At 39.2% G+C, this 27,212-nt stretch overlaps 1 protein-coding gene across 2 annotated transcripts in view; it reads right to left on the reverse strand.

Annotated features, from left to right (window-relative positions):
- calcr (calcitonin receptor) overlaps window positions 1–27,212 on the reverse strand; it is a 63,975-nt gene that overhangs the window by 25,141 nt on the left and 11,622 nt on the right. Inside the window, exons 2-14 of one of the 2 annotated variants that reach the window (XM_026155676.1) lie at window positions 11,858–11,925; window positions 7,226–7,376; window positions 6,703–6,810; window positions 4,826–4,911; window positions 4,585–4,723; window positions 4,377–4,487; window positions 4,069–4,181; window positions 3,874–3,946; window positions 2,585–2,695; window positions 2,317–2,429; window positions 2,034–2,199; window positions 1,834–1,944; window positions 1,636–1,748 (exon numbers count right to left, since the gene is read on the reverse strand). In XM_026155676.1, coding sequence (XP_026011461.1) covers window positions 1,636–1,748; window positions 1,834–1,944; window positions 2,034–2,199; window positions 2,317–2,429; window positions 2,585–2,695; window positions 3,874–3,946; window positions 4,069–4,181; window positions 4,377–4,487; window positions 4,585–4,723; window positions 4,826–4,911; window positions 6,703–6,810; window positions 7,226–7,376; window positions 11,858–11,902 — 1,440 coding nt within the window. In that variant the 5' untranslated portion in view covers window positions 11,903–11,925. Of the gene's footprint in view, window positions 1–1,635; window positions 1,749–1,833; window positions 1,945–2,033; window positions 2,200–2,316; window positions 2,430–2,584; window positions 2,696–3,873; window positions 3,947–4,068; window positions 4,182–4,376; window positions 4,488–4,584; window positions 4,727–4,825; window positions 4,912–6,702; window positions 6,811–7,225; window positions 7,377–11,857; window positions 11,926–27,212 lie in introns of both variants that reach the window. The other variant, XM_026155675.1, reaches the window with a different exon arrangement.

Genomic DNA, 27,212 nt, shown 5'->3' on the forward strand with positions numbered 1-27,212 from the left:
GCAGCAAACTCTTTGCAAGCGATTTCACACCGCAGCCTCCAGTAACCACCTTCCAACTAGTCGGGGAACGCCTAGTGACCAAATTTGAGAGGGCGCAATCTACTTCTCCGAGGAGTCAGAAGTTAATCAAGCATAACGTTCAATATGTTTGTGTTCAGGAATGCAAGTAAATGAAATTTGGCACCTTAATTTAAAAATAATAATGTGCTTTACTATTTAGTCTGCTTTTTTGTAAAACAATAATTATAATTTAGCATTTGCAGCATAATTCCAATTAAGGAGCTTACGTATACTGGTGGATTAGCAATTACCAAAAGCATAAAAATGACTTTCTAATTACTAGTACTCTTAATTTAGGGCAGCTAATACATAGACCTTACATTGGGTCTGATACATTTGTTAAGCGCCGTGTGGGAAGAGGTAACTTTACACCATTCGATTCCATGTGTTCCCAGTGAGGATTATAATTTGTCAAACAATAAAACATAATGGAGCACAGCTGTGCAGCCCAATCGAACAACAATAAATTTGAACATTTTAACCCCCCTGTGATCAAACACACATGTAACAGAGATAAACAAAACCTGACTTTTCTACTTTTCCCACAAATATGAATCTTTAAAAAAAAAATTCAAGTAAGAAATTAACTGGAGCTGACAGAGGAATGTTTGAATCAAGATAAAATATTATTTGAATGACCGAAGCAGGTAGAGGTATCAATCAGTCAGTTATGATTAGTGCTGCAAACATTTTCTATCTCTGGCACAATTTAATCCCCAGGTCTAACTCTAACACCTTCTGTTCACTGTATAGCCAAAATATCCATTAGTAAACAAAACAAATTGCAATGACAACAAAATTGAAACGGCTTTTGGGAGATTATGAATGGTCAAGGTCAACAAATCCAGAAAGATTCCAGATCCAAATTTAAAGCCAGCTGCTGAACATTTTTGCACAAACACAAATGGTTTGGCATAAGAGTTGATAATAACATGCTTGCCCATAAAAGAGGCACAGTCACTACTAATTAAAACATTTCCAAAATGTTTTACTAAAGTTCAAACAGTCCATCTGGGTGTTTGTATTCCCAGTGAGAGTTCTGTGATGCTCTGGTCTGGTTTTCATGTGGAAAATGTTGTTAAAGGCTTCATTTTGTAGCCGTGGGCTGTTGGTGATGAGAAGGTTGTTAATATGTGAAGATGTCGTCGTAACACTATTACTAAGGAGACTTCCTATGACTGTATAGCCTGTGGCACAGGCTATTGGGAAGCATTTATTGGAAGCAAGCTTCCAATAAATGCAAACTCTATTTGTTCAGTCAAACAAAACCTACTTTGTCTGGACTTGGCCCCATGAGATAAGACCATTACATGTACAAATTCTAACTGTAAGCAGGTAATAATGTAATTTTAAGCCTTCCTGCCTGTCATGTAAACAAATGCATCAAACTCATGCGTGGTCTGAAATGTCAGCTATGCTATTTTAGATCAGTATCACACCAGTATGGGAGAGTTATGAATCTTGGTAGTGCAGAGCCCCTGGCACAAAGGAAACTATTATGCTGACCCATCACACTGTGGCCACAATGCAGCAGATTAATGATAGCAGAATAGTTTTAAATTTGAAATAAATTACCTTCAGCTTGGCATTGGTGTTTTCATTGCAGAGTGTGTAGTTAGACCAAGTTCTGTTGGTGTCCGGGTGACGAAACCACTGCCCGTCCTCTCCACAATACTTTGTTGCTTTTTCTGAACATATCGGTCATGAACTAAGTTAATCGCTTCAAATCAAAAGAACTTGAAAGGAGCTCAATGCTTCAGTCTCGCTGCTTACCCGTAGGGTCGAAGTCATGAAAATAATTAGGGCAGTTTTGGAAAGTGTAAGTTCCCGCTGGAGTGTCGTCCCAGCACAGCCAGCCATCCCAGTTCCGACTGCAGTACAAACCTATAACATCGACGCAGTGTGATGACACTTAAACATTAAGAGAGGAGTAGAGAACCCCAGATTTTCATTTCATTTGATATTCTTGTTACCTGATTTGTTATAAGGCGGATCTCGATTCATTTTCTCGAAGCATTTGTACTGGTTGTCGAGGATTTTTTTCCTCACTATTTCCTGCTGCTCCCGATTAGCCGTGGGACTGACCGTGGCCTCGTCGGCACCGTTGACCTCAGTGTCCCTGGAAAACTGGGCGGCTGCCTTGATTTTAGTGAAGTTTAATATCACACATACACACACAGAGTCATGCTCAGTTAAACTAAACAATGACCAAGGAGAAAAACGGTATGGAATAATTGCACTTTATTGTTACATTACCTTTAACTTGTCTTTAGTGTTGATGGCACAGAGTGTATAGTTGGTCCATGTCTTGTTGCTCTCTGGGTGGCGAAACCACTGCCCATCCTCTCTGCAGTACCTGGATGCCCTTTCTAAAAAGAATGCTTATGTATAAATATATCGCTGTACACAATTTAACACTCATTGAGTTCTTTCTTTAAAAATATAATTCATAGAAGACGAAAAAAGGTTAGCAGGAAAGCAGCAAATCTTTAAACAAGCAACCGTGTTGAATTTTACCACCTACCAGTGGGGTCAAGGTCAGAAAAATAATCAGGGCAGCTCTGAGAGACAGTGGTTCCTGCCGGAGTGTCGTCCCAGCACAACCAGCCATCCCAGTCACGGTTGCAGTACGGTCCTGTAGGACCCACAAAACATGATAGCAAATGTGTATAGGTCTCAAATTCACATGGATAAACGTGAAACTTATAATTACAGGGAAATCTCACTGGCTAAAAACAAGACACAGTAATATTTACTTGGACTATCTTTAGGTTTGATGCAGTCACTTTGGCATTGTTTTGTGCAACGTCACATTTATTTCCATCTTGAGTTGCATTGTGTTTTAGACAAGATCTTGTACTGACAAAGGGAGCGTTAGCCTGCTGGGTACAGTCTTCTCCACTGCATCCCAAAGATTCTCAGTGGTTTTAATGTCTTGTGGTCCATGAACCACTGTTTCACAGTTTGAGCCTGTTGAATGATGACGTTGCCATCTGGTGAATATTCAGGTGGTCATTTGAGTTCTGTACAACTGAAGCAACCGGAGATCACAACACCTCCCCCACTGGGTTCTACGGTAGGCATTAGGCACGAGCACCTCATCCACCTTTCTTTTTTTACCTTTCTTGTCCATCAGTTTTGAACAGGGTTAATCTGGACTCATCAGACCACAAGACTTTTCTGTTGCTCCAAAGTCCGATCTTTATGCTACCTGGGAAAATGAGGCTTTTTTGCGATTCGCTTCACTGATAAGTATTTTTTCTTAAAGCTGCACAACTGTTCTCTTTTGTTGGGAATGCTCTTACTTTCACCAGTAAACATAGCTGTGAGTTGTGCTGGTGGATTATTTAAAAATTTTTTTAATGATTTGATGTCACCAAACATTTACATAACCTCTGATCACTTCACCATATTCAGAATTTTTTCCCCGATTACATTTCTTCCTCGTAGCAGTCCTCCCAGGTTTAAATAATGCATCGGGAAGTTCCTAATCCAGCTTTAGTAATTTCCGCAATATCCTCATTGGGTTTTTTTTGCTTAATGCAGGTGGATAATTCGACTTCTGAAACAGAGTAACATCTTATTCACAACCATGGGATGCATCACCAGACATGGCTGTTTACGAACTTGGAAGCTACTCACTGCATCCCTTGAGGTTAAATAACTTTCTGTAAACCAAAACATTAATCATCATCATCAGAAATTATCCAATGGAAGGTTCTTATCCAATTATTTTGTGAAGTCCAGGCACTGAATTTCTTTGGCCAGGTAGTGTAAAAGCTCAGCACTGTGTAGAAGAAAGAATCAGTTTACCTGTTTTTGTAGATGGTGGCTCTTGTTTTATTTTGAGGAGACATCTATATTCACTCTCAAGCAACTTCAGTTTCTATGCGGAAAGAATGAAAATTTCAGCTTTAAACAGTACTGAACAGACAAACTGAGGACCATGTGCAGGGACCTGTCAAATAAACACACATCAAACAGTTTATTACATTCAGCACATGTTACCCTCTGCCTTTTCTCATGGGTGGTTGCACAGAGCGTATAGTTGGTCCAAGTCCTGTTGCTGTCTGGATGTTGAAACCACTTCCCATCTGCTCCACAGTACTTAGTTGCCTTTTCTGTAAAGAATAATTCCATCACTAAATACAGGCGCTTTTTACTATCCATCCATTCATTCATTTTCTTCTGCTCATGGATTCAAACCGAGGACCTTACTGTGTGGAAACAGTGTAACGCTTCCTCTTCTTACTTAGATGTTTAGATATTGTAACAGTTTATCAGATGAGCAAATCCTCTTGAATGTCTTTGCTCACCTGTGGGGTCGAAGTCACCGAAATAATCAGGGCAGTTTCGGGAGGCGTACGTGTCCGCTGGAGTGTCATCCCAACACAACCACCCATCCCAGGTACGACTACAATACCGCCCTACACCAGGAAAAAAAAGCAAAGAAATGTTTACAGGCCTATTATTCATAAATTTGCAAGCCTGTAATGCAGATGCTGATGAATGTGATATATTGACCTGGTTTTCTATAAGGTGGATCATTCTTCATTTTCTCTTGGCATTTCTTTTCATTGTCAAGGATAATTTTCTCTGTGCTAACCCCTGGAGCCTCCGTGGTTGGCTCTGCTGCTGCATCCCTTTGAAAATCAGGGATTTCCTTCTGGGAAAGAAAAATATTAGTCTGCTGCATATAGAAACTGATGCAAGCTTTGTCTTGTTCAATCACTTTCAGAGAAAAAACAAAACAATGATCAATTACCTCTAATTTGTCCTTTAAAGTTTGTTGACAGGTAGAGCCAGTCTGGATCCAGTTACCTGATTCATCACAATATTTGGTCATTTTTTCTGTGGAAAAAAAGGGAAAAAGCCTCACTGGCAGTGCTACAACAACATTGTCCATCAATAATTTTCCTAAAAGCCTCATATACTATATTAAACGGCTTACAGGCACAGTCTACTGCTCCTGTTTGTTTAGCAGAGAGTTCAGTAGAGATTCTTTGTATGCTTTGGCTGCGTCTTTCAGTGTTTTTGAACAGTAAAACATTGGCATAGCCCAAACACATAAATCTAAACCCGAACCTTGGCATTATGAAACAAATGCATTTAACTTAGCTCGAAAAATATCATCAGAAGTTAGTCACATAGAAATGTCCACATTTGGAATAATTGTACGGTCATTTCATATACGTCAGGTTTTAAACCACATGTAGTGGAGATCCATGGCTGGACCTATCAGTGAGATCACTTTGTTCTTGACATCAACAACTGCAGTCCGACTGCCTAGTCCTCTCTGGCAGCTCATTAACTGTTCAGCAACCACTTCCTACTGTACGTCTTCCCAAAGACCTCGTATCAGCAGCGTCAGCTTTCAAGGAGTCATGTGGGTACCCAGGCATTTTGGGAAGATCCTTCATGAGCCGTCTCTTACAAAAATGGCTTCTCTGTTCCCACATTCATGTTCTCGCTCCCTATCCATCTGTCAGGAATCGAGCGTCCCTATATATTTTTATAATTCCTCCCTTTCTTTTCTTTTCTTTTGCTTGTCTTTTTTTACCCTTACATATTCCTCATTCATCTCTCTGTCCTCTCCTTCACCTCTGCTCTCTTCGTCATATTGCATCTCCTAAATCAGACATGACTTGAGTCTGGAGTTCTTCAACTAGACATTATTGAACCTTGTACTACTCACAATGTAAAAACTGCACATTCTTTGGAAACGCTTAATGCTGCAATCCCAACATCAATTGTACTTATATAATCACAGTCAAATTCAATATGAATAAATCTGTTTTTCTATCCTGCCTGACTCAAAGAGTACAGTAGGATCGTGTTTTACCTTGTTTACAGTGTAATAATCTTTTCTCTAGCATGTCATACAGAAGCAAATATGATTGGGCTTTTTCATGAATCTGCAACCAAGTAGTTATGCAAGGTTATGCTTAATCTCTACAGACTATTATCTTTATATAAGTGCACATAATCTGTAGGCAAGCAACAACATTTTTGCTATTGGAATCTTTCTGGTTTTAAATTTGTAGTGTCCAGAAGATTGGCCAATCAAATTTGAGCATTCAAGCAAATAGTTAGTACTAAGTTAAAATGTATCAACATTAATAAACAATGAATGGGATTGAATTATTGGCTTGGATATCTGCAGGTTACACCGAAACCAGTTGCACAGTTGTGCTTGAATGAAGATGGTTACCGTCTTAAGATCGTATTACTAAGCTGAGGCTGTGTGATAAACAAAAGCATTAACCTTTGACCTGACGAGGGGATTTACGTAATACATAATAGATAGTCTGCCTCAGCTAAGTTTCACATCAATCACTCTATTGCTTTATGAATAAAACTGATGATACTTAATGGCTGATGCGTGGTTTCCATGCATCAGCCATTAAGTTTAAGACATATGTCTAAAAATAATTCTGTTATGCATAAAATTCATAAAACCATACACTAAAACTAAGCAGAACTCCGCAGCTGTGAAATTTTAAGTCCTTACAGAACAAAGTTAAGCAAGCTATCTGGCCTCTGTGAGACACGATTAGCCATTTTCCCGATGTTACCCAGCAGGTCTCACTTCAGACTGCCTGTTGCTGTAAATCTAGTGAGAGATGCGAAAAACGTTCTTACCAGTCGGGTAGAGTTGAGGATGATGCGGACAATTTTGTGTTACTGATGTCCCGGCTGGTGTCTCATCCCAGCACAACAAACCATCCCACATGTAATCACAGCGCACCCCTCGAAGAAGGAAAAAAAAGAAAAAAAAAAAGGGGGGGGGGGGTGTAATTACTATCATAAACACTTATTTTTCTTACATAAGTATACTATTAAAGAAAAAACTTAAAAAGGGAAAATGTCCTTGTCTTTTCTACATTACGTTACAATTTAAAAAATTTTTTGTATTATTCATTTATTTAGTCAGAGTAATATAATGTAAAATAATGTCTCTACAGATGTGATTACGTCTTGCGGCCTAAACTTTAAAAGCCCTATTGGGCCAGTTAGCTTGCAGCAGTACCACTATCATCTTTAACACGAACACAAACATTGTTCTGGTCCCATTCAATAGTTTTACATCACTCCACCTGCAAAGCCCTCCCAGAGTTAATGGATTTGGTCTCAAGAAGCCTGAAATTAATTTGGGACCTCTCACCAGTTCTGCTTTCTTGGCGGCCTTTGCGGGACAGCTCGAGACATTTGTATTGACCCTGGCTCAGCGCCTGCACACTTTGTCCCTCTACAATGCTCTGCTGAGGACTGAGCGATGGGTCTGAGATTGAGTCAGTGCCTTCCGCTGTCCTGCACTGTGGAGACAACATGAATTAGAGTTGAGAGGAGGACATGCCCTACACTAAGTGCAATACGTGCCGTGGCCAGGGAAGCATCATTGTGTTGTTTGCGGTTTCTGCTCTGATCTACATTTCTTTGATCGTCCAAAAAAAAGGTAAATATCATCTTGAATGGTGATGTAGGTTTCAATTATAATATCTCAGAGTTTTATTATGCTTGGATGAAGATGTGCATTTGGATAAAGGATAGAAAAAAATGAAAAAAGTCAGCATGGAAAGTTTTTGAAGTATCTTCAAAGCTTTTCTGATGAGGATTTCACTCTGCTTTGAAATTCTACTCACGCTCCATTTGTGTAACTCATTAAAATGTTTGCAAGCTCACAAAGGACGTTAAGCAGCTGACTTTCTCCCAATGAATCTTTTCTCTGCTCTATTGTTTGTGTTTGGAGGTAACATTAAAATGGAGAGCCCGCTGTGTGAAATGCTGATTCTGATAATGCTGTTCACTGAAGGATAAAGAGCCCATCTTGCTGTGACTTATCTTCCTTCTTTTTTTGGCTGAAAATTAAGCCTCTCGAAGGCTCGTGCACTTGCATTTTCCAAATTCTTTGTGGAAATTTAGTACTTTGCTTGGGAGATTGTGTCTACATATCACAAATGAGATGCAAACCCACAATCCCCTGGTTGTCTGTGGAGGAAATACAAATTGTGACTAGATCAAAGTGTCGTCCTTACCTGTACGATAAAAAGTTTGTAAAAAAAAAGAAAAATACAAAGCAGGTTTTTAAAAAGTGGCTTTTGTTTGAGAGCTGATGTCCCATGTAGCAGTTTAGCAGCCGTACATATGATGTCACTCCAAGCATTGAAGTAAATGACGTCATACATACGACCACCAGGCCACCACCAGTATCAACAGCTGAGCTGAATGAGAAAAAATAAAACAACTTCGCATGTCATGGTCTAACAGCTTCATCACCTACACAAGTCTTTTGTATTCAACATGACAAAACCACACAACACAGAAACACGTGGCAGACCTGCACAGGTACATCAGGCATACATATTTAGCTGGAAGACCTCGTCCTCAACTCAAGCAGAAACGCAGGCTAGGAAAGTAAACTTCCATCTCCCTGCGACATTGAAGAATACCAAATGATTTTCCATGAAGCCCGTTGACTCAAAAAAATCTGTAAAAAGTTCAAAATTTTTCACCCAGTTGGTGTTGAAGATCATTTTATTAAGACCTTAATTATTCAACTAACCATAATTTGTACAAGCTCCACTTCAAAGTTTGACTTTTGATTGTAATACCTTAATAGGGCACATCATTACATGATAGAACACCATGCCAAAACATGTCATCCCTATATGACATACAGTTTGTGTTACGCTCTGTGACCGATGATTACAACAGCCCCATTAAGCTAATTGATGACATTCCTCAAAAGCTGGGGCTGGGGAAATGTCATAGCTCTCCAAGGTGCATTAAATATCTGATCCTGGTGTTCAGAAGAGCCCAAGATCAAGATTTGAGGTCAAGATCTCCATTAAGAGCTTTCTGCTGTAGGCTGTTGTTTATATGGCACTGCTATTGGACATTCATATAATGTCCAGAGATTGGTTATTAATACGAGATTATTGCATTAGGTTTTATTTCCTTTATTGCCTCTATTAACCTCTAACAGGAAGTTTACCTCCTGGTGTTTTATGCATAGTGAATCTTTAATCCATTTTTCTTTGATAAAGATCACAATTTCTACTCTCCACTGCCTTTCATTATTTTTTGCTATACGTGTATAGCCTTTATTTTGAGGCCATGTACATAGCGGCACAAAAGTGGTACAAAAATAAAACCAAAACTAAAAAAGTGACTTCTTTCTGTGGCTGATGAAAGGACGTGCTGTTATCAAAATGACAAATAACTTTATTAACATAGCACTTTTCAAAATTTCCATTACAAAGTGTGTTACAAGAGCAACAGAATAAATCCAGAGTAACAAACGTAAGAAATAAAAAGACAATTTAAAGCTAATTAAAGCTCAAATAAAATCGGGCAGAGCCTCGTCATTAAAAGTAACCTTGTGACTGACTTCCCCAATCCTGTTCCAGAATGCAATCGTGCGGTTAAGTGCTTTAGACAATGAGACCGTTTTTGTTATTTTGACTCTGAGCACCAACACAATGGATTTTAAATCAAACAAACAAGATGTGATTGAAGTGCAGGCTTTTAAATCAAGGTTTTACAAAAGTATTGTATTAACTGTTTAAAAATCACAGACATGTCTATACATCGCCCCCAGGCTTCAGAGGCTCAGAGTAATTGGACAGTTGACTGGCAAGCAGTTCCATCTTCCCTCATTATTTTTTTTATCACAAATTAAGGAGATAAAACATCTGGAATTAATTCAAAGCGTTGAACTTTAATTTGGTAGCTGTTCACTTTAGCTCTCCAAAGAGGAAAAAAGAGATGTCGATATAAAGACAAAGATCATCATTAGGATTGAAAAACCAAAATAAACTTCACAGAGAGAGAAAAAAAACTTTAGAAGTGACCAAATCAGCAATCTGGTGATTCTTAAACAGAAGGAGCGCAGAGGCCAGCTCAGCAACACCAAGCGGCCTGAAAGACCACAATGATGTGGATGATCACAACATAATTTCCATGGTTAACAACAGCATCCAATACAACAAGGTGAAAAACACTGGTTAACGCTCAAGAAAAAGAAGTCCCAACTCTGCTAGAAAATACCTTAAAGACCCCATTGAGCAGATGGACGGATGAAAACAAAGATATTGAGGAGAAAAACAGCTTGAGTGTATTGCATCATCTGTCAAACACAGTGGAGGAAATGTTATTGCATGGGCATGAATGGCTGCCAGTGGAGCTGGGTCACTGGTGTTTACTGATGGCGTGACTGCTGATGGAAGCAGCAGGATGAATTGTGAAGTGGACAGGGCTATATTCTCTACTCAGATTTAACCAAATGCTGCAAAACCGATCCAACAGTGCATCACAGTGGACGTGGATAATGACCCAAAGCTTACTGCAAAAGCAACCCAAGAATTTCTCAAGGCAAAGAAAAGGAGTATTCTTCAATGGCCAAATCATTCACCTGAATCTCTGCCTCCACTTATGAAAACTGAAAACAGAAAGACCCACAGTATGTCATGGTCCCCCTGGCCTCTCAGGTTCTAAGTTTCTTTCATTCTTTTAATAATCATAACAGCTTAGATTTGTACAGCACCTTTCAAGAAACCCAAGGACGCTTTACAAAAGAGTATAAACAAACGATCTTCTCCATTTGCTCCATCTCTCTTCTCTCTATCGTGTGTGTGGGCTTGAGTATTAACTTTCTTTACTCCTCCCACAAGTAGATCCTCATCTGCTACCAGCAGCAGTATATAACCCTTGTTCTCCTCTCTGTTTCTTGTAGGAATGACTCATTTAGACCTCTTACCTTATTTGCTTGTTAACTTGGTGACCAGTGCGCCATACTTACCTGACCTGTCCTCCTTTTTTTGCAGATTGTGTCCTGGTGTGCCTGCCTGACTTACTCTTTTTCTCACAAAAAATACTTACCTGTGGGTTTGGAGGGAACTTACCTGCACTAGCGTGTGTGGAGAATATGTCGCAGTAAACACAGCTGTGGAAAACAGAATTTTACCTGCAGTTCTACTCGTGAAAGCAACCAAAACCAAGCTCTGCCTGCAAGCTGAGAGAACAGTGAACAAGTGGTAACTGGATTTGAACCTACAAAAAGAGAAAGATTTGAAACCCAGTGTTTCAATATCAACTTTAGTAGTGTTGCGAAACGCTGTAAATACTTACCTGCTGTGAATTCAAGAGTGTTAATCAAAGCCTTTGAACTTTTTCCAGCCTGTTGCACCAACCATGAAAAAGCAAGTGACGGCTACTGCAGTAAAGGCCTGGCAGAGCATCTCAAGGGAGGAATCCTAATTTGTCCAATTATTTTTGAGCCTCTGAAAATGGTGTGCTATGTATGAAGATTTAATGTAACACAAATAATAAATTAAACCTCTTGCACTAAAGCTGAAAGTCACGCTTAAATCACACCTTTTTGATCTTTTGATTGGAAATCCACTAAAATATTCATAAGTTTAAGAAATGACTTGTCCAATGTGTCTTTTTGCATCTGAAGATGTCATTTTACATTAAAACTGTTGTGATCTTCTGCATAAAGGGCAAGGATCAGCTATATTTTGAATAGAATAGAAAATGCACATCTATACATATATATACTTGGCTCATTTATATTGGGGGATATTTAAACTGGGGTAGTTCTACAGTTAATTTTACAGGGTGAGTGAATTTGCTGGTTAAAGAAAACCACTAGACCACAACATATTATACATCCCTTTAATGAGAATTGAATCTTGTTCAGGAAACATGTACAGCATACAAAATTGGCAAAGTGAGAGATAGGGCCTTCAGAAATATATGCCATTGTACATCCTTGTGTAAAAAGTGAGCTTACCACCAGGAGAAACCAAAGGATCCAAATGGAGCCCATTAACCTCATATCTTCCTCTCACAGGGAGATCTCTAGAGAGAGGGAGGAGAACAACATGTTAAACCTATCAGAAAAATAAATTGTCTACCGTGAAGGTGACTGACTAAACAAACAGTGTGCTGTTTCAAATCAGGATTACAGCTTCTCAGGAGAAAACAGTCACAGCAATCAGTCATCTGAAATGCAAAACACTGCAGCAGCGCTGCAGTTTGTGACATTCCACACTCCTCGCCTTTGTGCGCGTGCCTGGGAGATGGTGAGACGGCGTGTCTGTCAGGATGCGAAACAATGGCATAAAAGGAGTAACTTTACATTGGGAGAGCAAAAAGAATGATGAAAAGCAGAAACACATTCGGACCGAAATAGTTGATGCTCATTAATCATTTTGCGCTGAGCATCTAGCTCCGCAGGACGACAGGAGCTGGGCGGACGGTTCAGTAACCGAGTGCATGTGAGATTAAAATTCTCTTCAGGTCTCTTTTCTCAGGCTAACAGAGTCCCTGTTGAAAACCCATCATTCTGCAGTTTGAACAGTTACAATGACCCACTGGTTGTTCTCCACACCCCACACTGGCCCAGGGGGTACGATACGCATGCATGAGCCAGTCCAATAAATCACCATGAAAGGACAATTTATAGTATTTGTTTGGCTTCAGACGCACACGGATGGTAGGCTACTTAGCTTTAGGATGACAAATATACCTGGATCTGCCAAGAGTGTAAGTCTAGCGATGCTGATGCCTGAACAGGAATCCCTTGAATCTTTTCCAGTTCTTATGTTTCGACGTTTCACTGGTTTCCTTTGATGTGACCTGTTAGTGTTAGACTTCATTTGAACATTTTATTGCTGGCTTTTAAAGCCCTTCATGGTCTGACTCCTGTCTATACCTATGAGATGTTAACTTCATATGATCCGGGCCGCTGCTTGACATCTTCTGACCGGGCCTTTGTTAACGGTTCCAAAGGCTTTCATTAAGACAATGGGAAACCAAACTTTTTCTTTCTGTAAATCTCTTTTTGAATCACACGGTTTATCATTCAGTTTTCTATAGCTGCTCATGGCTTTATCAAATCTTTTTCACTTTTAAGACCCAAAGACTGTATCCTTCTTTTTCTTTTGATTTTTAAGTTATGTTGAATTGTTTTTAACTCTAACTCTAAATAAAAGTATTTTGCAAAATTTTACAGCTTACAGTTTGTGATTGAGAAAACAGGAAATGTTTTCTACCAGTCCCTTTGTGGAAATACATGCTGACATTTACTGACTAGTTATATGTATATATATATATGTATATATATAAAGTAAGTTTTATGCTCATGGCCACAGATTTTTTGATAATGCAAATCGAGTGTAAACCAAAGCTCAGTAAACACAAATGACACAACACAATAAGACTGTCACAGATACACTGATCCATTTGAAATTTGGGGTTTTAAAAATACAAAAATCTAGAGCCCACAGAGGTGATCTTAAATGTACAACTTGGGCTGAAAAACTGCTAAAATCCCACGAATTAGGTTTAACCCTTTAAAGCCGGTTGGAGGTTTTGCGTAACTATTTTTAAATCCCAGTAGCACTGCAACCACGTAAGTTAGCGCAATAATTTTTTTTGCATATGAAACTGGAGGAGTTGTACTTACATCTTATGCCATCAGCTTGTCCTCGGTCACAGTTTCGTTCCACATACAGCTTTGCAAAAATTGCATAGAAGCACTTGCAGCAACAAAAACATATATTCCAGAAACACGGTTTTACCATCAGGGCCTTATGAGCCTATACTGGTGTTTTTAAAAGTTATGTTTGACTTTATGACATTCTGTGTCATTTCTGGGATGCTTAGGACTCATATTGCACTGCTGTTATATATAGTTTAGCTTATTTTGATGCATATGCTGTTTTTTTTGGCAAATTTGCAATATAATATTTATTTTCGTTTTTCCTGCAGTATATGAAAATTGGTGTATTTCAAAAATAAAACTATGAAGACACTCAGAATAAATTTCCTGTGGTTGTAAACTATTTTGTGCAACTTTTTTGTATTTACAGTTTTGAGAGATAAGCCTCTTAAATTTCTCTAACTAGAAATATATGTTAAAAAAAACAAAAGATTTTCAATTTTTTTGTAGTTTATTGCACTTTTTTGCAATTTATGTAATTACTATGCACTTAATGCATACATATTATTAAAATGTGGGCTATAATGGTTGTATTGATGTATATCAGCTTGAAATGCTCCCAAAAATGGCACTACAGCATGTAAAAATATAATATAAGCTCTGGCGGATTTGGGTTCTATGGTAGGTCTTAAAGGGTTAAATAACAATTATAAATAATAATAATAATGAGTTAGAGAATGACTGTAATTAGCCCACTCCTAATCACCAAACATTTTCAGTCCAAGCCTAAATGCTGCTCTATATTTTCCCAAAAATAGACCAGAATTTACTGGACTATTTTTCTGGGTCCACCTCAGTGTCTAAAAGCTGAAGATCATAACGACAAAGCAGTTTTCACCGCTGCTTTGAAGAGAAGCGGGGAAGGAAAACAAAGAAGCGCACAAATATAGCGATCATTAGGAAAGAGATGAGACATGACAGGCGAGGGAGAAGTATGGATCCCAAAATTGCCTCTAGGAGCAGAAGATCCATGAACACTACTATTACTGCAGCACAGAGGTTCCACATCAGTCACTTATCCTGCTAATCACCACTGGGTGATCACGCGCATGTGAATTTATCTAAAAGCGGATTAATTGCATATTCTGTGAGGCAGAGACTTTCCACAATGAGTCAAATAACAGTTAAACGCTGTTAGGACAAATGACATTACTCACTTCATGCCAAGTAGAAAAGGCATCACTGAGAACGACTGAAACTGTCAGGCAGGAAATAATGGTACTGAATTATTTCAGTTATTTCATATATTTTATGTATGTAAAATAGGAAAGCACTTTAAATTTTAAATGCCACTTTTAATGGCTCTGTGAATATCAATATTACTCTGATAGATAGAGCTACAGAAGGTTTTTAGGCTAGCATAAACACTGGAAACATTGGGTATAGTCCAAAGTAAAAAAACAAACCAAAAAAAGTTAATTTTTATTTTTTTTAGATGGTAACAAGAATTCAAACAAAATCAGAAAATACACCTATGGACAGGTTTTTAAGGCACCTATTGCATAATTGAAGTAGTAGGAGAGCTGCTATGTAGGCATTGTTATAAAGATTATGGGAACTGGGTGTGTACTCGGTACTGGGTAGGTAGTTGGGACTGTTTGAGACATCAATAACCCCTGGAGCATTTCAACATTATAACACACTCTCTGCCCATCAATAATAAATTTGCACGTTTCAAATCTTAACAGCTCTGCTTCACACGTGACAGGACTCAAACTCAAATCTCCAGGCTATATTCGACTTTCATCAGGGAAGAGGTTAGGCTATCCTTTCCCATTAGCTCCATGTACGTGTCTAAAAATAGACCCCAGAGCATTTTGTAGGCGGATGGGTCCAATGTGATAAGAACAGTGAGGCATGAAGCTCCGCACACTCCCCGTAGAGAAGATGAGAGCGAGCGCTCAAACAGGATGAGGGGGCACAGAGGAGAACGTAAACAGTATAACAGCGCTGTTTAGGACTGGAAGCTGATGCAGAGCGAGCGTAGCTGCAGCAGGTTAGGTGCAACATTAGTTATACTCTAAATAAAATACAATAAAATACAATGAAAACCATTTATTTTCACTTTAAGGGTAAGCTAGAGACTAAATGACTGTTAAAAGCAGTATGTCTTTAGCTTTTATATATTAAATGAATTCAAAATGATGACATCAGCTGCTTCTATTATGTCTTTTGTCTTTGATTGGTGATTCCAACAGCAGATTTCTTTTAAGCTTAGAATCTAGATTTGTGCCTTTTTTATTTAAACAAACTGCAAACGTGTAAAGGGCGCAATGTCAACTTTGTGTGTGCTGCTTCTTATTGGAAATTTATGTGTTTTCCCTCCGTTTTTCCTTCTCCTCCTCTCCCCTTTTCTGCCTCTCTTTATGTCGTCCCTATATCAAACTGACAGCAGCAGACAGAGCCACCCATCTCTTCTCTTTCCTCATGCAGCGAGCGGTCACAGGCACTGTGACAACACAGATTTGTGCTGACATCACATCGGTGATGGAGGATGCGGCGGCCCGATGCAGCGTCTCCTGACTCACCGTTTCAGACCCCATCGCTCAGGCTGAAGGGAGCAGGCACACAGACGTGCTCTGGCATGCCGTTGCCAGGTAGCGATAAATGAGCCGGATCATGATGCGAGCTCAGGTGGATTAGTCTGATAAACTGACAGATTGTGAATGTTACCCGCAAGGCCGTTGTATAATTCTTGCTTAAAGAGCAAAATATTTGAACTGATTTATAAACTGCATGATCTACAAGCTGAGGAATTTCCTTACTGCTACTCAAGTTTACAACACATCCATAACCGCACTTCCCAGGAAGTTTTATGTATACTATGTGACGGCCTCCTGTGCTGTCAAAGAGAGTGATAAAGATTAGAAATAGCGTGTGGATGATACATCGTACATATACGCATTAAATAAGAGACAATGTTCACTCATTAAGAGTTAACAATAGAATCAGTGTATATCCAGTATTTTGGTATTGGTGGAAAAATACAGTGGCCCTGAGAGGCCAAACGGACTGCAACTTAAGAAAACAACAGCAATAAGAAAAACGCCACAAAAGCACACAAATCACAACGGAAACAGGAAAAACGGAAATAGGAAAAAAAGAAAACAGAAATAGGAAAAAACTGATTTCCAAAAGCACAAGGGAAGTGTTTCTGGGGAGACAATAACTCGACGGACCAGTTGCAGGAACCAAAACATGCTAGGTAAGTGTGTTTGTTTCTCATGATTCATATAATACTGATGATGGATTTTTAGGCTAATAATTAAGCTAACACACTTACCTCTCATCTTTTCTTCCCTCACAAAACCGATAGATCCTCCACTTCTTTTAAGTGTCTCCCAGCTCAATTCTTAGCATATTTTGGTTCCTGCAACTGGTCCGTAGGGTTATTGTCTCCCCAGAAACACTTCCCTTATGCTTTTGGAAATCAGTTTTTTCTATTTCTGTTTTCTTTTTTTCTTATTTCTGTTGTGTTTTGCTGCTTTTGCAGCGTTTTTTTTTTATTGCTGGTGTTTTCTTAAGTTGCAGTCCGTTTGGCCTCTTAGGGCTACCGTAGAAAAACTAAACACACGTGCAACAATACATAAATATTCATATATAATCCTTAAAGCGCCTCATAAAATAAAGCACACTGGGATAAAATAACCCATTTTCTTAAAGGTAATCTATGAAGCTGATGAAGTAATGTTACTGTGTTATATAGCACAATGAGGTCTGTCTCTTAAACCACAATATATCAATATATTCCTACATTTATGTGAAATCTCTTTTTTTCCTGCAACAGTAAGCAAACTTTGTGGATTCAACGCAGCTTAAATCCGTCACTATAAAAGCCTGTTTATATCATTCAAAGCACAGAATTCAATTTCACAGATTGAATGTTTACCAGCAGAGTTTTCACAACCATTTCCTCCAATAAATTGCATTGCCCTGGGCGAAAATAAATAAATTAAAAAAACGCCTTGTGATGAATAAGTACATATATCGCCAGCTATTTAAAGTCTCTGCAAGTTTACTTTCAAACTATAATAAACTTTAACAAGACAAAGCATGCCAACAAATCAGAACAAGTAGAGAAAAATCCAGTGAAGATAAAAACCTTTGCGCTGCTTTGCCCGTGTGGACTGATCAGTCACTTCCAACACTTTGCTATGAGTCACGTTTTAAAGTTGGAAAAATGTGAAAAGACTTGTTCGTGTTTTTTAGGTTTATCCTCTGTCTAAAAATATACCAAATGTTTCTCCAATTAAAGTAAAAAGAACAGCTAGAGTTGTTTTCTCTCCATGCATTTACCTCCTCCACCGCCTCCATATCCCACTTTTCTCAGCGTTCTGATTTCCTCTCTGGCCTTTATTTTCGTTTCCATATATCTCCAGCTCCTTTAATCTTTTCCCCCTATCACCTCCTTTCTCTATCGCTCTCTTGTCCGCCTCCCCCTGTCTTCACTCCGGCTCCCCCTTCTCCTTGCCCTCCTTCCTTTCTCTTACAATCTCCTGCTTTAAAAAAGGTCTGCCTTTCCAGCTTCTTTTTCAAAGCTTTTTTCTCTCACTCCCAAGGCAAGCCTAAAATATATGTCAGCTAAAAAAGTGGTTAAAACATTAAACAGCTTCCTGTTATAGAATTTTTTTTTTCATCTCACTTGGTTGCATTTTAGAACAGTGCTATTGCTAATTGTTGTTCCGCAGCATATTTCACAGAGAGATCAGAGAGCACACACATCAGCTAAAATATATACTCCGGTGAAGCAGCGCACTACTGTTTATACTGGATTAATATTATAGTCGTTTCTCAGGAGTGGGCATGATGCTTAAAAAGTGCATGTATGAACACGTGTGTTTTAGTGTACAGATGGAGCCTGTTGTGTAAAGTCCTCTGAGTGCTCAGAGTATAAAAACGCTACATAAATAGAAGTCCACTGTAAGGTGACCATGAGGGTCTGAAAGGTGCCTATAAATTAAAAAAAATGTATTATTTACCATAGTTTCTGTAGCTTAGACAAATGAGACTGTTTTTCAGTGTATGGGGGATAAAATGCAGTTAGAGCACAAGTGGAAGTTAATGGCTCCGGCTTGGGGTGTAGAGATTTTAATACGGTACTAAAATAAATACCAGCGTTCGGTTAACTAGATTGATATTACAGGCAAAATGATGTCTAAAGCAGGCAATTATTCCACATGTGTGTTATCTCAGTATAAATACTTTAAGCTCTTTTCCAGTATACAGACCGGATTATGCTGCTGAATATCACACAGTGGAAAGGTTAAATATTTTAGAGACATGAGAAATTACAGTTGTGTGACCATGCACCTGCCAGTAATGATGCATAATGACAGACGTTCATTAGTGTCACTAATTTCACTTTACCTGTCACCATAGAATGGCTATTAACTAACAGGCAGGAGCAATTAACTTTTCCCAAGGGACCACATGAGAAACTGGGACTGTTGTGGAGGGCCACACCACAACACTATTAGTGTTGCACCATTTTCTTCTCTTGCAATGAAAAACCTTAAAAAACATATATATGTATTTGGGCATACAAATTTTTCTTATTTAAACTCAAGAAATATTACAGAGCAAAACTTGATCCGTTGTGAAGACTTTGAATTTGCAAACATTACAGACTGAAAAAAAGCAACACAAAATTCAGATATAAGCTTGTTCTGTAACGTATAGACACACTCTACACATTGTGTTTTTGCGGAAACTGCTTCAGCATTTAGAAGAAAATGAAGTCGACATCAGGCAGTGCTTTAGTCCTGATGTTTCTAAACAAGAAAAGGAAGAAACTGAGATTCCTGGTTCATCCAATTCACAGGAGAAGGCAGCAGCAGAGGAAATTTCATGGTTTTTCATGGTTCAAATGAGCTTGATGTGTGCATGTTTTGAGCTAGAAGTGCACTTGTTGCCATGTGCAGTGGTCTGATTGGTCACATCTGTTTATTCAGGACGGGGAAAAAAAATCAAGCTCAGTTCAATAAAATAAATTTTACAAATTCATCCAGTGAAATTACACGGGCAGACTCACGTAAATATTAACGCACAAAATATTTGCACAGATTTTACATGTCTGGTGTGTAAAGTCTGCAGAGTTTTGAGGGCAGCTTATTGTGGCGGCCCTCCACAACAGTCCCGGTTTTTCATGAAGGCAACACTCTGCTGAGCCCAGAGAAAATGAATTGTACATATTAAGATTATTCAGGGGCTGAAAGATGGGAGCTGATTTTACATGAAAACGCACTTGAACTTATCTAAATTGCTGTCAGACAAACAAACAAAAATAAGTCGAGAATCGCTGTTTCATAGGATCATCATGTGCCACTGAGTCTACACCACCCACACAGACCATCCAGCGGGACTGTCTCCTCGAGCAAAACCAAGGCCGCTGCTGATTCTGTGGTGCGAACTGTGGATGACCAATGGAAGACCAAAAACGTTTTGACAGGGGGACTCATCTCCATGATGAGCAAACAAATCAAGCTGCAACTGAATACACAAAGCAAAAGTGATTGTACAGTTAGCTCCTCCAGCACAATGTGTCTCATCTTCAGGATTTCCTGCATGTCTCATGCATTTTAGGCATTCTACAGTAGTTCTCTGATTACCTTTCAGTGAGTGCACAAAAGAGATCTTCATTTAAAATCCCTCTCTTCACCCCACCTCCCCCCACCCCCTTCTATTAAAAGCCCTGTTGTCTGCACTCAAGTGCCTTTCTGAAACCAGGCCTGTTATTTAGCAGCGAAGTGGCAAGAATATGGTAAGAGGGGGATGAAGCAAGGAAGCATTGTTTGGTCTGTGTTCCAGCTGGTCGGGACAAGTCTCCTGTAATAGAAAGACTCTCCCTGGCTCTGTGTAAACAGTTGATTTATACCTGATCTTTAACTCCATGACGTCCCACACACTTCCTCTCCTAGACTAGAAAGAAATTAAATAGGGAGACAGTAGAGAGAGACGAAGAATTATAAAGGCAGGTAAAGAAGGGAGACATGAATACAAGGAACAGGCCTCTTTTGGGAACAGTCTATCATACTCTAGACTTCCAGATACAGTTACTTAAACCGCTGCCCATGATTCCACTGTTTCAGTTTCTTCTAACTAAAATGGTCTCTTTTAAAGCACCAGAAGCATACATCACATGTTTATTGGAGTTAACTGGTGTTTGCCAGGCAGATGGGGAGCCATCTCAGCATTTCCCGCACAGGGTTTAACTGTGACTACATGGAACAGGTTGGAGGCTCCCAAGCCACTCTTCAGCTCCAACAGCTAATAACTCAACTGTAATGAGCAGGCAAAGGTGTGCCTGTGCATCTTAAGGACAACTTTTCTTTTTCCCTCCATCCCAAAGTGAAAATGCTTTTTTTCCCCTCCATTTTTGTCACATGCCTAAACTAGCCTAAATTGGGCTTTACAGTGGGGTCCAGCAGTCTGCCCAGACCATGCGTTGGAAGGCTTTTTCACTTACTGTATGTCCGCCACTATAAATAAAATGCAGTGTGGATCTTTGCTTCTGAGCTCTGTGTCTCTGCAAAAACAACAAATTATTTACACCCGCAACCTGTTCTTGGAAATCTCAGATCAAAGAAAATGTAGGTCAGAGCAGAGTATCACAAGAGCCGTGGAAGGCAGTGCAAATGCTTGGCCCGATAAAATCAACCCTTCTGGCTGAAGAATGCTAAGTATCTGCAACTCGTTTAACCAGAGACGTCTCTAGTTGGATTTTTCCAGCATCAAACACAACACTGACAATATACAAATGTTATAACTTTAGCAACCTAATCAGTATCTATTCATACATTCAGCAGTTGTGCATCCATAAATGCAGTTTCTTTACAGCTGAATGTCTGGCTTGTTTTCCTGGCGAGCACATGCAATCTCCTTAAATTTCCTTTTTTGCTCTGTTTTGTTCTCCACCACCTCTGAGGAAATGATTTGCCTCCTAAGCTCCTAAACTAAGAAGCTTCTCTACTGACTCTAAAGTTGCAGCTGTGACACTTCCACAGCACTGAGAATTAACCAGAAGAAATTAAACGCTCTGCAGAGGAGATAGGAACAGATGGGTGATAATTCTTGCACATGCTAATCGGGGATTGTTTATGAATACAAAACTACTTGTTTTCCTCTTGGAATAAATTCGGAAGGAAGTGCAACTGAGCTTGAAAAGCAAACTTCTCCCACGTATTGAGTTACATGTCCTGTATGTATCCTGGCAGCCATTTAGCTTTGATTTTTGCAAACTTCGCCCACAACTTCCTTCTACTTCTCGCTCTTCAGCTCTTTTTTTCCACCGTCTCTGTTTGTCTATCAAGGTCATGGTTGTCTTTGCATTAATGTGTGGAGGGACCACCAGGACTCAAAATTCCCCACGCGTCTCTGTCTGTTTTGCAGCTGAACCAACCGGCCGGTTGGAAAGCCGGCGGTCTTTGTTCTTTCTGCCCACAATGTCATGAAGTAATGGCTCTTTCCTTACAAAAATATATGATTCTACATGCCTCAAATAATATAAGTATCATCCTTGTATGGATATGTATGCCACATATCTAATAATGAAAGTTTTACCTGATGAATTGCCTTTAGTGACATTTAGTATTGCACTTCTGCGATGCATCATGCACAAACTTATTTATTTATTTGTACATTTTATGTTTCCTAAAATTTCAAAACTTCTCAAATAAAAAAGAACAAAAATTGATTTTCTTTTTTTTATCGCTTTGTATTTTCTATGAATTTTCAACTTGAGGTTTGTCAAGCTGTGTCTTTTCTTTCCAAGTATGCAAATAGATAAATATTCCCTTCACGTTCACAAGTGATTATTTTCTGATGGAAACTCTACTACTGTGGGTTTACAAAAAATGGACCATCACTCAGCATTATGCTTATAGGCTAAACATGGAAAAGTCGCCAGCATTGATAAGGTGGCAAATTTTGCCAGCTGACTGGTCAGATCGCACCTGTGGATGTGCGATTGGGGTGCGATGCTGTCTCGCAGTTTCCTTCAGCTTAAAAAAAAGGCTGATATGTAAACTTCACAAATAAGCATCAATTTCCTATTACTTTTATTAAGTCATCTTTTTGAAGTTAAAAATAAAATCCAGTCATGATTTTATTGGGTTCATTTCACTTTCATTTTTTTTGTTCTTTTTTTCAGAAAGCCTGGATTAGAAACTGGAGTTTAAAGGTTTAATATATAAGCTGGCATTTAGGAAGCATGCAGGATTAAGATGTCACTGGGTCTGTCTGACCAACCAGTTTCTGCAGGATTTTTATTTTTATTTTTGTCTTTGTTGTGTTTTTGCTGCAACAAAGAAATCTAATTATTTTTAGATAATAAATATCCAGTTCTCTTCAGATGCTTTGGAAAAGCATCCTTTTGATCTATTTTTCTTTTTTTTTTGGCAGAACACAGTCACCTTCTTTGATGCTGAAGCAGCAAATCAGTCAATCAAGAGAACAAAATCATTACAGATGTTAAACACTGCTAGTCATGCAAACAGCCCAGTCAACAAAAGATGAACACTGGTGTGATTAGTGCTTTCAAAGCTTTCACTCATTTGCATACGGGTGATTAATTCCTACCAATGTCATCGGATCCCGAGGGCCGCTGCTGAAATGGTGTTTAGTTAAAGACCTACTTTCATGGCGATATGATCTCTCAGTTCCTCGAACAGAATTGTGCTACGCTACAAACTCTTGCAAACTTGCAGAGACACTGGCTTATAGCAACTGAAATCATCGTGTTGTATGACCATTAAACAAAAAGTAACAAATTTACAAGACACCTTGTGTAATGGGTCGCCCATTTGCAACCGGTATTAACCAGTACCACCGTAAAACTGCACATACAAGACGCTGCACTCATGTCAATAAACATGTCAGGATTTCCAGCAAGTCCAGAGACCACTCAGCTGTGTTTACTGAATATTCACCCAGTTATATAATCCACCCGAATTAAATTTTCTCCTCCTAATACCAGTTAACAAAGAAGTTTGTTTATGAAGGCAAGCTTTGTTCTGTCAGATGAGCAGCGCCCTCCCTGACACTGACACCTCCCCATTAAGGTTTTGTTTATTTCCTGCAATGATTAAGTGTCACCTTATACTTTCAGCTTCTCTGAGGTTCAGGTGTTTACAGACATCTGCCACTGAACGGAGGGTATTTCCAGGGGATGAAAGTCCTTTTATCTGTCAACCTTTCCTTTCCCCCAGCCCCTTCATTTCCTCTTGACTTTCCACTGAGCACATATCTCATCTGTCAAACAAGTCAATGACATTTGTTTGTCTCATTTCCCAAAAGCAGAGCGTAGAGGACAGATGGCAAATGCAGTACAGTCGCTTCCAAGTTTGGGTTCAGTGTTACAGAACTTCACTTCAAAAGTTCACTGAAATATTTGCCAGATAGTTTGACATCATGGGGAATACATTTATTTTTATTTTTGCCCTTAGTAAAATAATAAAAAAATAAAAAAAACATTCTCGTGTCTATGTGTTAAATATTACGCTAGCTGGAAAGCTGGAAATTGTGAAGCTACTGCACCAAACGGCACTGTTACTGACATTTTCTGCCTGCAGAGAAGAAAGAAAGATTGCCAAAGACATACAAATGACTATTTTTACACTTAAAACATAATCTGTAATAAATTGTCCATTTCAGATGTGCTGGCAGGCAGATATATTTGGACACAGCATGGCTAGTCTTTTCAGCTATGCTAAGATGCTATAAATTAACCATCTGGCTTTAGCCACAGACGTGAGAATGGCATCACTACTTCTCAAAATGTCAAAGACAGCTGAAATGTCTATCTAAGTGAATAACTGGATAACCTCTGCGTGTTACCCATCTGCAGATTCTTGGGCTATTTTTTCCCCCACGTTTTCCTGTCGGTGTCAGAAGCCCGAGCTTGGTTTCTGCAAGCTGAGTCTTTACTTACACGATCAAAGACTGTATCTTTACTCTAAAGTGCCACATTGAAGGCATTACTAAATAAAAGAGAACAAAATGAAGCTGTGCACCAATATTGTGCCTTTTGTGCAGAGCAGAGAAGAGTTGCTACAAATCAAAGATGAAAGATAAGCCCCCTCTGGACCAGGGATCACAATCAGACCTAAAATGGATCCCAGAGGGCAAGATCAGAAGACCCAGGGGCAGACATCTAACTTAATCCTGCTACTCAATCTTGAACTCAAACAAGACAGTTTAAAAAGCAGCAGAAAGAGAGGGCTTATTCGGATGGAAAACGATAGGCGCCTGTTGGAACAGCTAATAGCTCTGGGATGTACACTGAGTAAATGGAACAAACATTCTCAATGATAAATCAGGCTAGGTGGGAGGAAATAAAAAAAAATAGGTTGACAGAAATATCCCTGCTACATCGTATAATCCAATAAGTCTTCAAATTGAAGATAGCGCGACACGCAGCGGCATTCGCACGCACACACTGAAAAACGCTCACTTTTAATGGATGCAAAATACTATAGTTATGTCTGTAGCCCTTTTACAGCCATCAGAGCAAAATCTTTAACAGATATGGAAACACATTTCCAAGAAACCAATCATTTCCCTCAGGCAATACACAGTCCGCATAAATCCCGTACTCTACTATATCACTGTTATTGACGCGTTTCGCCTGGAGAGAAGAAATCCACAATGCCAAGGACGACCGTTTAAAATGGCCTGTCAGATGAGCAACTGCGCAAAAATTGTATGTGCAACATAAATACGGGAAGGAAAAGAGAAAAAAAAAGCCAATCGCAGTGCTCGTGCCTGCAGGGCACTGCGGCACAATAGTCTTTTTTGCTAAGCCCTATTAAGGAGTAAACTATATGCAAATGATATCAGATGATACAAAAGCTGCAGAAAAATGGGAGAGGAGGATAAACTGTTATCAAAGATTTCTTCTCCGGGCTGTACGAGTGAGTGTGAATGAGAGGGATTACAGTATTGCACACTTTCCGTGTCTGCTCACGCGCGTGTGAGGAAACAGCGTGAGTGGATCTATAATTACCTTCTACTAAATTTATGGCGAGGTGCAACTGTGTGATTGCATTCCAAAGTGTTACAACCTACTTAACACTCGTGTAAACACACCACTGCTGCACGTATGCGGATCCCAGAGTGTGGTTGGAGTGCGTGAGTGTGTGTGGTCCAGGTACGACTCACATAAAAGTGTTTATGGAGGGTGTTTTTTTTTCCTTAAGGGGACAAAAAGCAAGTATGTTTTAGGTTGATGGCATGTTTTAAGGTCGAGATTCGAGTGAGATTGCTCAGGACATCAAAGTAAGTCACTGTAGTGTCCTCTGAGGACAGACAGTGCTACACTGCAATACATTTAACTGTGCTGTTACATGTCTGTGTGTTCTACAGAGGAATATTTACTATAAAGGCAACTAGGCAATAAATATATGAGCAACAGCTAAAATATTTCACCTATAATGACTACAGCAACTAACTAAACAATCTCCAGATGTCTTAGTTAAGTCAACTAAATGCTGGCTCTCCAATTAATAAATCTATGCACTGTAAAAAATAAAAAAAACAGACAAAAGAATCTCTCTTTTGATCTCTGTGTTCTTCCCAGTAAATGCTTTCCTGCTTTTACTGTCACTGTCACCAAGTAACAACATAACTTATCACTGCTGGACTGACAACACACAGCTGTAACGGTGATGCACATTATCCCATTTAACCTCTCTGGAGAATTGCAAATCGCTACAAATAGCTAAAGTGAAACTTCTTCATCCTTTTTGGAGATCTGGACACAGCCCGCATGCTTTTCTCTTTATATGAGACTGACAATCAGCCATCCGTGTTTCTCCTTGCAGGAAAATGCAGCCCGAGTTTCCTCGCTGGACCAAGAGGAGACACGCTATCTCGTTCCAGATAAAATATAAATACATTTCTCTGTAAAGCACTTTATTTAGCCTTGTTCTTAACGTGTTCTCTGCAGCATAGCAAACTACCACTTGCCACAAAGAGGGCATATTTTTTTATGGCAGTATGATCTTGATCTCTGATCCTGCCCCTGCAGGATATCAAGAGAAAATTCAGTTTTTCAGCCCAGATCTCTGATTATTGTTTTGTTCTGGGTTAATTGCATAAGTACACAGAGTCCATCAACGCATTCAATCTGTTCATTTTAATGCAGAGGGGGGGAAATGGCATTATGAAATGTCAAGTCCTGTTAGCGAACACAAAGACCAAAGACAAATGTCACAGTGACAGAAAAAAAAATGGTTTTATTTATACTGGCATATAAAGTGTACTTCTGTTTAAGTTATCTTTATCTGAAACTAATAGCATGCTGAAGACCAGAAAGGTTCTCCAAACTCCTTTCCCATTGTTCATCAGTGCAGCCTCAACCTGAGCCGCACACTCATGCACACAAACATCCACTTCCACTAGCTTTAGCCATCTGCTCCGCTCGCTATGAATATGAATGTCTCCCGCAATTACATCAATTTCACTAACATATGCCGAACGAGGAAAGCTACTTCACAAAGTTCAAAGAAAATGTTGAAAGTTTTGAGAGATGGTAAAAAAATCAACCTTGATTGGAGGCAGCAGATAATGAAAGACCCGAGTGCTGCTGCCTGAGCAGAAATGTCTGGAATGAAACCAAGCCCACAGAAGGTTCCCAAATCATGCG

This window comes from Astatotilapia calliptera, chromosome 22, assembly GCF_900246225.1.
Source record: "Astatotilapia calliptera chromosome 22, fAstCal1.2, whole genome shotgun sequence".
NCBI classification, from domain to species: domain Eukaryota; kingdom Metazoa; phylum Chordata; class Actinopteri; order Cichliformes; family Cichlidae; genus Astatotilapia; species Astatotilapia calliptera.